The 13,473-nt window shown below is 36.8% G+C and overlaps 1 protein-coding gene across 10 annotated transcripts in view; it reads left to right on the top strand.

Annotated features, from left to right (window-relative positions):
- LOC139115268 (tumor protein D54-like) overlaps nucleotides 1–11,418 on the top strand; it is a 34,337-nt gene extending 22,919 nt beyond the window's left edge. For 4 of the 10 annotated variants that reach the window (XM_070677272.1, XM_070677274.1, XM_070677268.1 and 1 more), the window contains exons 3-7: nucleotides 15–163; nucleotides 822–881; nucleotides 5,893–5,994; nucleotides 6,701–6,761; nucleotides 7,908–11,418. In XM_070677272.1, the coding sequence (XP_070533373.1) occupies nucleotides 15–163; nucleotides 822–881; nucleotides 5,893–5,994; nucleotides 6,701–6,761; nucleotides 7,908–8,069 (534 nt within the window). In that variant the 3' untranslated portion in view covers nucleotides 8,070–11,418. Of the gene's footprint in view, nucleotides 1–14; nucleotides 164–821; nucleotides 882–3,813; nucleotides 3,874–5,892; nucleotides 5,995–6,700; nucleotides 6,762–7,907 lie in introns of all 10 variants that reach the window. The other 6 variants (XM_070677275.1, XM_070677276.1, XM_070677269.1 and 3 more) reach the window with 2 other exon arrangements.
- Nucleotides 11,419–13,473: the final 2,055 nt, after the last annotated feature.

Raw genomic sequence — 13,473 nt, forward strand, 5'->3', positions numbered from 1 at the left:
ATTTGCACACACAGACTGAGGAAGAGATAACAACACTGAAACAAGTGTTACAGGCCAAAGAGAAGAGGGTTCACGAAATCAAGCAGAAGCTAGGCTTGACACCGCTGAATCAATTCCAGAAGAATGTCAAAGAGAGCTGGACAAGCATCCAGCAGTCTTCAGCGTAAGTCTAGCTCTCATTTTTCCAGCATGTGAAGTCAATAATATGCACCTGTATGAGGATGGACTAGAAAGCTCAAAAATAAGGTTTCAAGCTATCCAGTCCCCTTGATTTCCCAACACATACTGGGCTAGGTAAACTATTTGGGACAAACTACATTTATGACTCATTAATGTTACTGGGATCGGTATGATTTCTATCCTTGGTGTGAATTACACATCTATTTTCTCCCACTCAGACTCTGTCCAAGGTGGGACTTGCGCATGCATTTATTTTTTCCTAGTCTGACTCCATCTTTCCATCATTCTTTCTCTTCAACATACAGCCTGATAAAAATTAATGGATATGAATTTTTACAGTATTGAACCCAACAAGGTTTTCTATCCCTGTAGATCCTATAATCGTTAGACCTCAAAAATATGGTGATGCATGAATTTTGATTTTGTCGTTTCTGTCAAGAGGGGTATCATCTTTTCCACTGCTTAAATTTTTGCATTTTATTTCATTTCCTCAATTTATAAAGTGATGCTAAATGATCAGATCTTTGTGCCGTAAGTTATCATTTCTGGCTGCTTTGCTTGATATCCACCCATTTTTGCCACATTTTTTTTTGTACTCATTTGTTTTCTGTGTATGTTTGTCATTCATTTCTTTCCTCCAGTTATCAGTCGACAAGTGCAAAATTAAAAGAGTGGAATGAAAAAGTCAGCCAATCAGAAACGTGAGTGTCTCTTTACCCACAGTCCTTTCTGTCAAAAAATGGGTATAAGAGTTTCGTAACATTCTAGGAAAATGGTCATGATGTTTTGTGAAACAATAGTAAATTACTGTAATGTATTTGTTTATGACAAAGGAGTTGTTAACAGTAATGTAGTCTCGCAATCTTGTCTCACTACTGTTGATTGCCAAGCCAATATCCACATGGTAATTATTCATTTCATCCGGTGCATGTAATCGTTGACATTGTCACATGTCGATATCCCGGTAATAACAGGGTGCAAAATTTCAAGTGATAACTAAACTGCATTCATTTATTAAATATTAATTCTCAAAAGGAATTAAGAAGGATGTATTCACCATGTCAAGGTAAACCATCTACACATGAGATTTTCAAGAAATACCTCTAAATATTTTATAAAGTCTATATAGTAGAAATCAGCTAGATGGAAGATGTTAACTTCCGGAAGATGTTAACTTCCAGCCCTGTAAGTGAAAGATCACAAATAATTCTTAAAACCACCATTGAAACACAATCATTCCTATCACTTTTGATAGTCATTACAATTTTCAACACTTAAACGATCAAATACTAGTGAACAACAGCATCATAAAGGTAAAGTTACCCATCACTTTATCTTCAAGGTAGACTTTCTCATCCACATCTCTTATTGATCCTTTCTTCAACTCCTTTTCTAAACATCAATCTCACTTGCTCCATCACTGTCATCATTTTGCCAGCTTGCAGAAACCTCCTGAAGGTACAAGTACTCTACTTGTCAACCGTTACTACATCTGCAATCACTCTTTCCCTCAATTTTTTATTTTGAAAAAACACGACAACAGCAATTAATCATACATGGTTATTAAAAAAAAAGACAGAGATCTGATAGCCTATCTTGAGAAATACATCAGTTTGTTACGAATATGCCAAGGTCATTCAAAAGGGGAGGGGGGGGGGTTGAGACACCCCTCTGGTTTTTTTTGAGCAGTCTACTCATATTTAATAAACATACAAAAGAATACATTTTTACAACAAAAGAATATGCAAAATTTATGTTGTTATGTAAATTGGTTGCTCAAGCTATGGATTACCATTTCCTTAGATTTGCTGCTACTCTATCAATTGCTCTCGCTGTTAATAAAATAAATTCAAGGAGTATTTCGAAATGATTAACACTTTTGAGTCTAGTTACATAATTTACAATGATATATATATGAACTTACATCTCTTTTGATTTAACAGTAAGTTTCGTCTCAAGATTGCCTAAACAAGGCTTGATTCAGATGGTGGTTTCATAATGTAAACTGGTTTTTCCAAAATTTGCAAAAAACCTCTCCCAGTATACCTGCCACTTACAGCAGCAGACATTTCAAATATGAAATGAGGAAATTCATTAAAATCACAGTGATCACTACCCTCTGTCAGATTGCAATATACTACATCCGACAGAGGTGACGTGAAACTCATTCCCAAGATCAATACCATGGCTGGCCTTGGTTACCAAATCCAAATGAACAGCTGGCAACTGCTACCCAGGGATATGTGAGGATGCTGTTGTTGTGGTCAATAAATCATGATACAAGGGTAGCTGCTGTAAGATCCGCCGAAGTGATGTGACTAAAAGGAGAGAGAAATTGTAGGTGTCAGCAGGAAACTGTACAGATTGATGTTGGCAAAAGATGATTATATCCAGCCAATTACCAAAATGACAGCTATGATAAATGTGTACATTCAACACTGTGTATCAACATTGCAAGGATATTGAGCAATATCTGGTGACAACTTGAATAAGATACACTCCAAAACAAATTTTAGTAAATTTTTCAATTGAAAGCTTACGTCATGTGTGTGTAGAACTATATTTAAGTGCAAACAATTATTTGTGAAAAGATGTCAACCAAAAGAGCTCTCACCATCACCCTTTTCATTGAAAAATAATCTTTCTCTGTTTTGCTGATCACCATGGCAACCAACAGAATAAGAAAGGTCATCTGGCACACCTGAACTACAGGTGGCACTTCAGACATCTTCATTGCCATGGAAACATAGAATGTTTATGCATATTGTGGACCTCAACAAAGCAAACCGCCAAGGTGTACATTGAACGGATTCTACTGAAGGGCATAGAAAATCACTGAAGTGAACCAAACACCAATAAGGAGTCATGTGTGTTCATCTTCAAGAATATAGGGAGGCCTATAAAATGTGCCATAATGAATTTCCATCAAAAGTATAAGTTGTTTGCACAGACTGCTGTTTCAGATTTCTGCAGAAGGTGAATCGCTTTCAGAGCTTTGACGAGAAAAAATAACAATAGAAAGGAATTGCTGCTGCAGCATGTCTATGCTGATGTTTATACAAGAAAGCTAAAGAGTTGATATGGACTTGAAAGAAGACACAAAGCCATGAAATAAGAGTGAATGTTTCTTAAGAAACAACCATTTCATGTCTTCTGAAGTGACTGCTTGAAACTATTCAATCTGGAATAAGATGTTAGGGAAAATGAAAGGTCAAAGACTGGAATGAGGTTTTGCTACATGACGTCTAGATAATTCTTTGTTGTGAGGACTTTTTCTGTTGTTCCCATGTCAAACACATACACCAGATATAGGAATATACACATTGGCATTTTGTGGTTGTTTTTTTTGGAGGGGTGTTTTTTTTGGGTTTTTTTTAGGATAGGGTGTTTTTCCCATTTATGTACTCAATAATATTTTTTGTTGCCTAATGCATCTTGTGTGATATGAGTTGCAATGGCTTTCATGCAGATTGGCCACTAGTTCATTGCCCCTGATTTCATCATCGTGTTCATAGACCTAAGTTCCGAATCAAAAAATGCTAAGGTTTAGACCAATGCCTAAGTACGGCAATAAAATGAACACCCAGTAATACTGACCCATGCCCTGTGTAAATTGCTTACCAATTCTTCCAGGTATCAAAAAACTAATAAGAAATTGACAACCTGGAATGATCACATGACTAAATCCTCTGCGTAAGTCATCCTCCAATCTGTACAAAATCTGTGTTGGTTTTATGTATTGTGTCGTGTGACGTCTTGTCACACATGTGTGGTAGAATTAGGTGTGATTATTTGGTGCAGTAGTCTAGTGAAACTGTGTCTGTGGTGATACTAACCCAACATCATACACATATCACATACATACATGTGACAGTGATGTCAACTCAGGCTACCCTTCCCTGAATTTTGAAGTGTTTAACTCTTTCTGGTGTATAAATGTGTATAGTCAGTTGTTTCTCGCATCCATGAAGATCAAGATAATATGTGAGTTCGTAAAGCCATGAAACATTGGTCTATGCTGTGTTAATCAGACAACATACTGTTCACTGGCCCAGTCCAACAATATTAATTTACATAATCATACTTTGTCATTGACAACCATGGAATTTTACATTCACTTAAAACCATGTATAGAATACCTGTTCCATACTATTATCATTTCCATCCCCTTCCCAAAACACAGCCCCTCTTTCAGATGCCTCTGAACATTTCCATTTGACTGTTTCAAAGAACCAATTGGATGCACGCTGTAAAGTCTTACAATTCTTCACTGTCCATGGCATGTCTGGACTCTTTTTGACCCAGGTGGAGCAAAAAATAATGTTTTTCACGGATTAGTGGAAATCAAAATCCATTTACTTCATAAAAGTGCAAAACGTGGCTTACTCCTACAAATGTACAGTTTAATAGCTAGGCTATGCATCACAGCTATGCAAATCACATACCCCTGGCTGTCCAAGGCTGACATGTGTGTAAATGAACAGTGATTGCCATGCCACTCGATAAGGTTATAGAACTGGGAAGGAATAGATGTTAAGGCATCATCTTCTGACTAATTTATCAGTGAGAACCACACATTAAAAACTTGTGTTATTGATTATTTTTTTAATTAGTAATTAGTAATTCTAATCAGTAATTATTGTCATTGTGTGCTCGGTGTATGCTGTCTTGTAATTTTTTGTGTAAGTGTCATTTCAACAGCACTGACAAGATTTTGGTCTTGAAGCTAAAGTTTTGGTCACTCTTTGTAATAATTGTTCATGCTATGTAGACAATAACTCATCCAACAGAAAACACATTCTCGGAGAAATATGGGTCAATTTAAGAGAGAATGCCCTTTATTGTGTTTTCAAAGTCAATACTGGGCATTGAATACTCTGTAGTTGATACACCGAACATTTGAATATTTAAAAAATCAACAAAATACATCTACTGTCACTAAAAGTGTAAGAACACTGTATTTACTAAGACTGTGTTTGAATTATTTAGTTTTTGTTGAGAAGAAAAATTTGCTTTGACTCTACTGGACTAAAAAAAATTGTTTCAACTAACCTTTGAAAAAAAAATTGCTGCCAGGATTAGTGAAAAAAAAAGCGTTACCATACCCATTTCCTCCAGCTCTTCCGTACCCCCCCCCCTTGCCAAAATCAAATGATCCACCCTAAAGCAAACAGAGCAAGACACTAGTCAAGCAAAAGCTTTAAAATTCTCTATGAATTCAATTTTGTGCATTTAATTAGAATGTAATTGCTACCCTCCTGATGGTTTGAAGTCTGGGGTTTATCACATGCATTTACTTCCACTGTTCTCATCACAACTATTTCTGGAGGTTTTGACTTTTGTAGGATGTATGCAGTGAGGAATAAATTACAGAAGATGAAATCACTGAAAATGTTGTCCATTACACCCTTTTTGTCATTTTTGGACTTGAAATCTAATAAAGATGATATAGTGACAATCTTGATTTTATTAAAACTGATCTTTAACTTTTTGTATGTTGAGTTGACACAAAAGAGTTAGTCATTTTGAATTTCTAATACAAAGAAATTTGTTCTAAAGTTCAAAGTTTCGCACTGTGGTCCCCAGTTGATCTCTCAAATTTTTAAGGGAATAATTAAATATAATCCAGTGCAGCGTTCTTAGGGGAAATATTTAAAACGTGGTACATATGACTTATATTATTCTGAGTTATGACTTGTTTGTGTGTTTCAGTTACAACAAGACTAAGACAGGTTTGAGTACAGCAAGTCAGAAGACAGGGGCTGCATTCACTTCATTTGGATCATCAGTCAGCAGAAAGATGGGAGAACTCAAGTACGTATGCTTCAACTCTTGATTGTGTACTCAGCAATTGACTGTACACAGATTGAACGTCTGTCACTTGTGTGTTGGTGCTCAAGTTGTACTTCTGCTAGTAGCTGTACTTGACTGCGATAAAATACAACATGAAGTACCCTTTGGCTTACCAGAGCCAGGACCTGAAATTATAGATACATTTCAACACTTGATGACTCATTACAAGGGTATTTCACATGCATGTAATATAACCTTGGTTATAAAAATGAGGACATTTTTTGAATAAATCACAATGATACTATGGTATTGTATGTAGATAACATGTTTTGTCCCGTTATTTTGTCTGGTGTCTGAAATGGATCATAATTCCTGTTATTTCCCCCATGGGTATTCTATCAATATTGAACCTGATTGTGTCATTATTCGTAGAATGACCTTGCTTCTAGTTAGACATATCTCAATGAGTACAGCAGGTATTAGGAGTAAAATCATGATTTAGTTTTGATAATCTATGCATGATCTTGCCATGTGCAAGAAGATTTGGTTGATAGGGCCTTGTGTGAAGGAAACAGAGTTAGATGTCTGATAAGTTATTGTTTGAAGGAATGGAATGTGTCTTTTCATGCAGTCATTGCATTGCCATATGGAAAAGTCACAACTTATGTTATACAGTCTACAGCTTTCAGTTGTGTCACCCAAAACATCTTCTCTTTGTTTTTTGCAGGAATTCAACAGCATTCAAATCATTTGAAGAAAAGACAACATCATTTGCCAGCTCTGTCAAAGTAAGTAAAATACTCCAACGTCTGTCTGATAGAAACTACAGGGACAAGAAGCTGTGATAGCTGTACAAAATATTGCTTTACAGCTAGTTTTCTGTGCCATTTTTTCAGTCGTAATGTTTGTAAAGAATTTTGCAAATTCATTACCGTGGCCAATGTGTTTATTGCAGTTGGAGAAAATTGTTTTGATTCAATTGTCATTTTAAGATACACGTAGTATGCGCCTAGAAATTGAAAGACTTTTGCTATATCTATTCGTAACGAAACTTAAACCATGCCCTTTTGAATTGAAGAATAAAAATTAGGAATCACCAACCAAACTTTGGTACTGGAGAAACAATCACCCAATATTTTCTGACACTTGAAGTTCGAAAAGGCCACTAACCCTGTTTTAATTTTATTGGGAAAAATTAAATTTTCGGTTTTCACAAAAATAAGCTTTATTTACTGCATGAGTTTCTCAATGAGCCTCCCCCCCCCAACTAGTGGTAGACCCCCCCCCCCCCCCAAAAAAAATGTGAAAGTTTGAGAGTCCCAATGTCTGTCCCCTAGGCGTATTCCACCTGAACTTGACATTCTTTCCCTGTATGATTGCCCTGGTGTACAGACATCAATGTCAAATACCACTATCATTGCTTGGCTCAGTCAAAACACTGTCAATAGGCATTCAGTTTGTTTGCCATTTTTTTCTATTATTAGCTGACAAGTTTCACTTATCCTGCAACAATTCACAAAGATTAATGTCTACACGTGAGCTTTCAATCTCAACACACTTGTTTTTGTCACTGAAATTTTTTGATGCAAGACTACAACCTTCATCAGTAGATGCTTGTGGTGTAATTGACAAAAACTAGTGTATTGAGATTAAAAGATCATTACAATTTCCAATACTGATGACTTTCCATACAGGCATAAACAAAGATTGATAATGACAGCACAGAAAAAATATATGATGAAGAGATAGATATCATTTTCAAACAAATTCAAAATACTCAAGACGGATTAACTGCCATTGAATGAAAGGTTGATACCAGAAGAACCAAGGCATGATCATATCTCTTGTATGGCAGTCCCTACCTGGAAACCAACATCCACTTCACAGCATCAGGAACAATATGCTTACTGGATTTTTCTTTTCTTGATCCACAGCAAGCCGTGGTCGGCTCACCAAAGGAGGAGACATCCAATAACTCTAGCTTTGAAGAAGCGTTGAACAGCACAGCTCAGCAGCAACACCAGCAGCAGGACGAAGCCGACCTAGCCAGCCCAGGATCCAACAACAAACTACCCGAGGAAAAATTGCCTTTGTAAAGAGAGAACAAAACACAAACTATCAAACAAACATGATGGATGTTCATAAGGTTGCCATGACAGCGTGTCGCCGTCGTATCTTGATTTTCTTCCAGAATGTCTTATGCACACTTTCACCAACATAATGAATTACTAATAATACCGCATACCTTACAGCTTATAAGATCATTATTTATATTCATCTACACTTTAATGCATTCACTCCCTCTTTGTGTTCACCAGTATGTAATCACTGAAGTAACAGATCCTGCCTAGCTCTGCCTCAGTTTTTTAGATATTCACCCATGAAAGTTTAAAATGATTTAACACTCTGTGATATATTCCCCATCCCTACAGCATATCACAGTTGATATTCTAAGCAAGTAATATACTATCACAAAATGCATAGATAATAATTGCACCCAGTTGACTGTAGCCGTATCAGATCTGCGCATACGTCATTTCCAACTCAGTCCAATTTTGCTTTTCAACAGCCATTTCTAATGTGATCAGTTCCTCTCTCTTCTCCACGCCATGTCTATCATACACAGCAGGGTTTTTTTGGCAAATTTGTTGCCAAAATCAAAGGTGACACCTTGATTGACAGCTCAACCTGCAATCAGTTCTTCATGACCCATTTCCTTGACAATGACACGCCTGCCATGGTCTTGACCTGTTTATCATTATCTTCAACCAAAATTCCTAAAAAAAATCACAGCATGAAAAAGCTGCAAGCTGTACATATTAGTCCTTCTACAACTTAGATTTCTGAAAAGATAAAACATAAAATTGCTAAAATTGTCGTGGGTTTTTCTCATAAGTAAGTGCAATTTTTGGCTCTTCAAAAATAATTCTCTATTTTGCTGCCAAGGAAAGGCTAATTAGACATTATGACTTTCTCTTTACATTCTATGTCATATCATTAGATTTGTCCGCTCGTCAGTTCAGATGGCAAAAGTTGTAGATATTGAAAAGAGCGAGAGGGATTCTTGTAGAATATTCTGATATTGCCTATTTCCCTTCTGAGTGTGAGTCTGCATCATACCATCAAATGGGGCATTGATTCTTGTAATACTAATAGTTACTGCATGAATCAGATTAATTTCAAAATTCATCACCCTATATCATTTTGAAATCTTATGAATTTCCTTTCTGTGTGATGTTTTCAAGATTAGCAATCTTGGATTTATTGTCAAGCATCTGTAGAACACAATCATTCATTTGTTATTCTTTCTTGAGGCTGTTGTGCATTTTCTGTTTTGAATTTCAGGGTGGTATTTATGTAGTTTTTGAAGTTTTCTAGCTGTCTCACTTTGTTTTTATCTTAAAGCCATGGGATTATTAAGATAAATGCATGGTCAAAGTGACAAATAGCACTTTATTTTCAGATAGTCGTTGAAAAAGAAACAGTCAGTTACCATCTTGAATAATTGAATATTTATCCTACCTTGCTTCATAGTGGTCCATTGTTACTGTGTTACCATATTTGCCAGGTGCACCATGAGTAGAACATGCAAATTTGTCAGTGTTTCTATGTTTCTCGAGCAAACTCAAGGAGTTCTCGCCAGTTTTGTTAGACAGAGCTTTCTTTCTAATGTTGTATCCATATCCATTTGGATTCTTAAATTAATTTATTGACGTATCAATAATCAAATGAATACTATCATACAAGCATCTGTTCAATGACAAATCACAGTGCTGAAAATATTTTCCTTTCCTTACCTTCAACATTTTGTACCCCATTGTCACACAAGGTTTAGTCCATTTCCTTTGATTTCCATGTAAACATGGACTGATCTACTCGAACATGGGGATAGCAGGGTTACCTTGAGAAGTGTGCTTGCCATTTCACAAGTCTGTCTTCTGTACACTCCTTGCAAGATGTGTACTCTTATTTACCTTGAGAAGGGTCAAAGTGCTGCTAGAGTATGTACAAAATGGAATACTGCATAAAGAAGTGGCCAAATATGGTAAAAGTTTCAGCCAATGAAGTGTGATGTGGTAATTGTAATTCTGATGATTTCAAACCAATCAGTGAAGACTTTGAAACAGGGCTGAGAACAGTGAACATAGATACAATATCATGTGAATGGACCTGATCAGCAAAATATTTTGAATAATGATTAGAAATGTGGTTCAGAGATGAAAGCAATGCTTGAAGTTTTGGAGCGGCAAGTACATGTATCACGTTCAGAGCAAAATTGCCTTTTTAGAAGAGAAAGCTGTTAAACTTCAGCTGTTGTCAGCCATGTCATCCTTTATGAAAACTAGCAATATTGTCAGTGCTCCATGTGTAATCTGTTACCAAAACCATCATCTCACGTCCATGAGGATGAATTTCAAGGATCAGTAGCTGTAACTTTTGATGATTTTTTCACAATTTTGTTTTTAAAGTCAAGTACAGTTTCTTGTTCTACTCGCCCAAACATTGTTGAGATACACGGTAATCTGCTTGTCAGCTCAGCCTGTACATGTAAATGTGTGTACACATAAATCCTGTGTTGAAAACCTGAACAGTTGGTGGGTCAATGTGCTTTGGAGAGTGGAACAACAACTTGTAATTGACACACAAAACAAAAAAAAATGAAAAAACCATCTGAAAGTTACAGTTACTGTGCCTTTAAGTGAGACAATGTTTGTCAGTATGATTGTATCATCGATCCAAGTACCTTTCTCTAAATGTTATTGCTGAAGTTCAAATACTTCTTGTATCTTCCATCTGTGATACATTTAATTACTTCATCTACACATTTTAGGTGTTATATGAAATTGTGGTTCAAATTATTTTGTATTGAACCCCAGAACAGGGATAGTATGTATTAAATCATGCATATATATGCTTAGAATGGTTAAGGGTGACTTTTTCGTGTAAAACTGGACACATGTTCAGTAAAATTTGAAGGAGAGGGGTCGAATGTACATGATACACAATTTGATTTTTTGTTGTTGAAGATGTCAAGGTAGAGGAGGTGTCGTCTCTGGAGGGCGCCCTTCAACGTCCTCAACAGAACATATTACAACTATCACATTATGTATAGAAAGTGTGGGGGTCACATCTTTTTTTGCACCAGGCTTGCCTGATTTGAGTCGTCTTCATAGTGTTTCTGAATTTAAAATAGTTCTTGAGCAGAGAATTGCAGTCCTTTATTCAATATTTATAAAATTTCGAGCGAAGGTGAAACCACAGGTGAATTTTCACCAGATGTTGCACCCTGGGAATGTTTATACTTTCATTGCGTCACAAATTGAATGATCACCTGACCTGCTTTATTGGTGGATATTATCTTAATGTTGTTATTATTGGATGATATAAGTTGTTGAGAAAAGAATTTTACCAGCCTTGACATAAAATACAGTTATGTAGAAAGCAGACTTTGTGTCATTTGTGTGTTCACTGATTGCGAGTGGATAGCTTATAGGTGTCTTTGTGTGTGAGTGTGCATGTGGTGCAGGGTACTACACTGAATGTTTGGTGGCACCTCAGACTGACTAATATACAATTAAACCATCAGGTCAGCAACATGCGTACAAAAAAGTATACTGAAAGGAAAACAACTGAACCAGACGACAGACTTCCTGAAAACATATTTGACAACTATGAACAGTAGCGCAATGTGAGATTTCTAATAAAGGTATGCAATCACCTTGCTGTGAAATGGTCCACCTTTCGTTGAGAACGGAGAGATCAGTTGACGTCTTGAAGATGCCTGGGGTATCTATATCATGGAAAGTTCTCCAGTGAAATTTGTAGTTACTGAAAAATAAGAGCTGGTACAATTTTTTCAACTGTTGTCATTCGAGTAAGAAAACGTAAAAATGTGAAAGCCTGGATTTAACAAGTGTTGCAGAACAGGTTTTTCAATCCGAGGAGACTTTTATTAGCCGACAGCCTGCAAATATTTACAGAATTTCTCAACGTGGGCATCCAGTTTTCTTTGGCTAAGACAAAGTTCCTTTGGGTCTCTTTCACTAATATAAAATTCCTTAAAGAGTGCCGATCGACCAAGGAGTGGTTGGGTTCATAGCTTTGCTTGGAAAATCAAAGTACATATTATTAACATGAACATGATTAAGTAGCACCCCGCTGGACAGATATACGGACTCAGTTTTTTACGATGCTTTTCTGGTCTACGGCATGTGTGAGCTTTTAAAGCTGTTGACTTAAGAACAATTTTCAGCGTCTTAGTGTTCTGATAATCGATGATTTTATTTTCCAACAGAGTTAACACAGGGGTGGCGGCCATTTTCAAACATCGTCTGGCAACGTGTTTCTCTTGTGCCAAGCTTTGCAAGGCGATCCTTGAATTTATAGTTTTATTGAGGAAAGTTTGGGGCAAAAGTTTAAGGCTTCACTTTCGAGGCGCACACAACACGTAAGGTAGAATGCGCCTCGGGGACAGATTTTCGGACACTCAAATTTGTACAATTCTTTCCTGATCTACCGCTTGTGGGGGCTCATTTTCAAGCTGTGTAAGAACAATTTTCACCGCGTTACTTTTTCGAAAATCGAAAATTTTATTTTTCTCCACTGAGTTAACAAAGGGATGGTAGCCATTTTGAATTTCAAATATCGGTAAATCTTGGGTAATACGTTTCTCTCGAACCAAAATTTACACGGTGTTGCCCGATTTTTATTCTTGATTTCGGAAAAAAAGAGTATGGTTGAAAGATTCCTTGAGGAAAGTTTGAACAAAGTTTAAATATTTCACTTTCGAGGATCATGCGTATTGGTTTTAGGCAATATCATGTACTTTTTATCGCTTTATACCAGCGTTTGGTCGAGAGAATAACATATTTTTATTACTTGAATGTGAGTCAAAGTGGTACTTAGGATTCATTAAATAGTGTTGGGTTTTCACTGATTAATTCGCACCGATAAATTGATGTGCAGCGAGCGTCTCGGAAGCTGATATCCAATTTGGTGGCTGAATCTTGCGGATTAAAATTAAATAATACAAAACGACTCCCTAGGTTGCTGTGAATAATGACAATCGACCAATCAGATAAAACGTCCCGAGCACGATGCACATTAGGAAGAAGCATAGGCAGTAGAGGGGTACCCCGCCCCCTTACTGTCTATGGAAGAAGAAAGGTCATACAGGGGTCACGACAGTAAGGGCAAAATCCATTCGTTCAGCGATTGTTGTTGCATTTAAAACCACATGCATGGTGGACAAACGTAAAACTTATTGTAAAATTCAAGCGGTACGATCACAGGCGCTCCTTAGCTGGGTAGTCTGCTAAGGATGATCAATTTTTGGATCGATCTATTGATCCCGTAGTCGATATGCCCGCCACTGCAACCTAAATACTAACTAATACGTAGTATTTAGGTTGCAGTGGCGGGCATATCGACTACGGGATCAATAGATCGATCCGAAAATTGATCTCCTTTGCAGACTGCCCAGCTAAGGAGCGCCTGTGG

This window comes from Ptychodera flava, chromosome 17, assembly GCF_041260155.1.
Source record: "Ptychodera flava strain L36383 chromosome 17, AS_Pfla_20210202, whole genome shotgun sequence".
Classification (NCBI taxonomy): domain Eukaryota; kingdom Metazoa; phylum Hemichordata; class Enteropneusta; family Ptychoderidae; genus Ptychodera; species Ptychodera flava.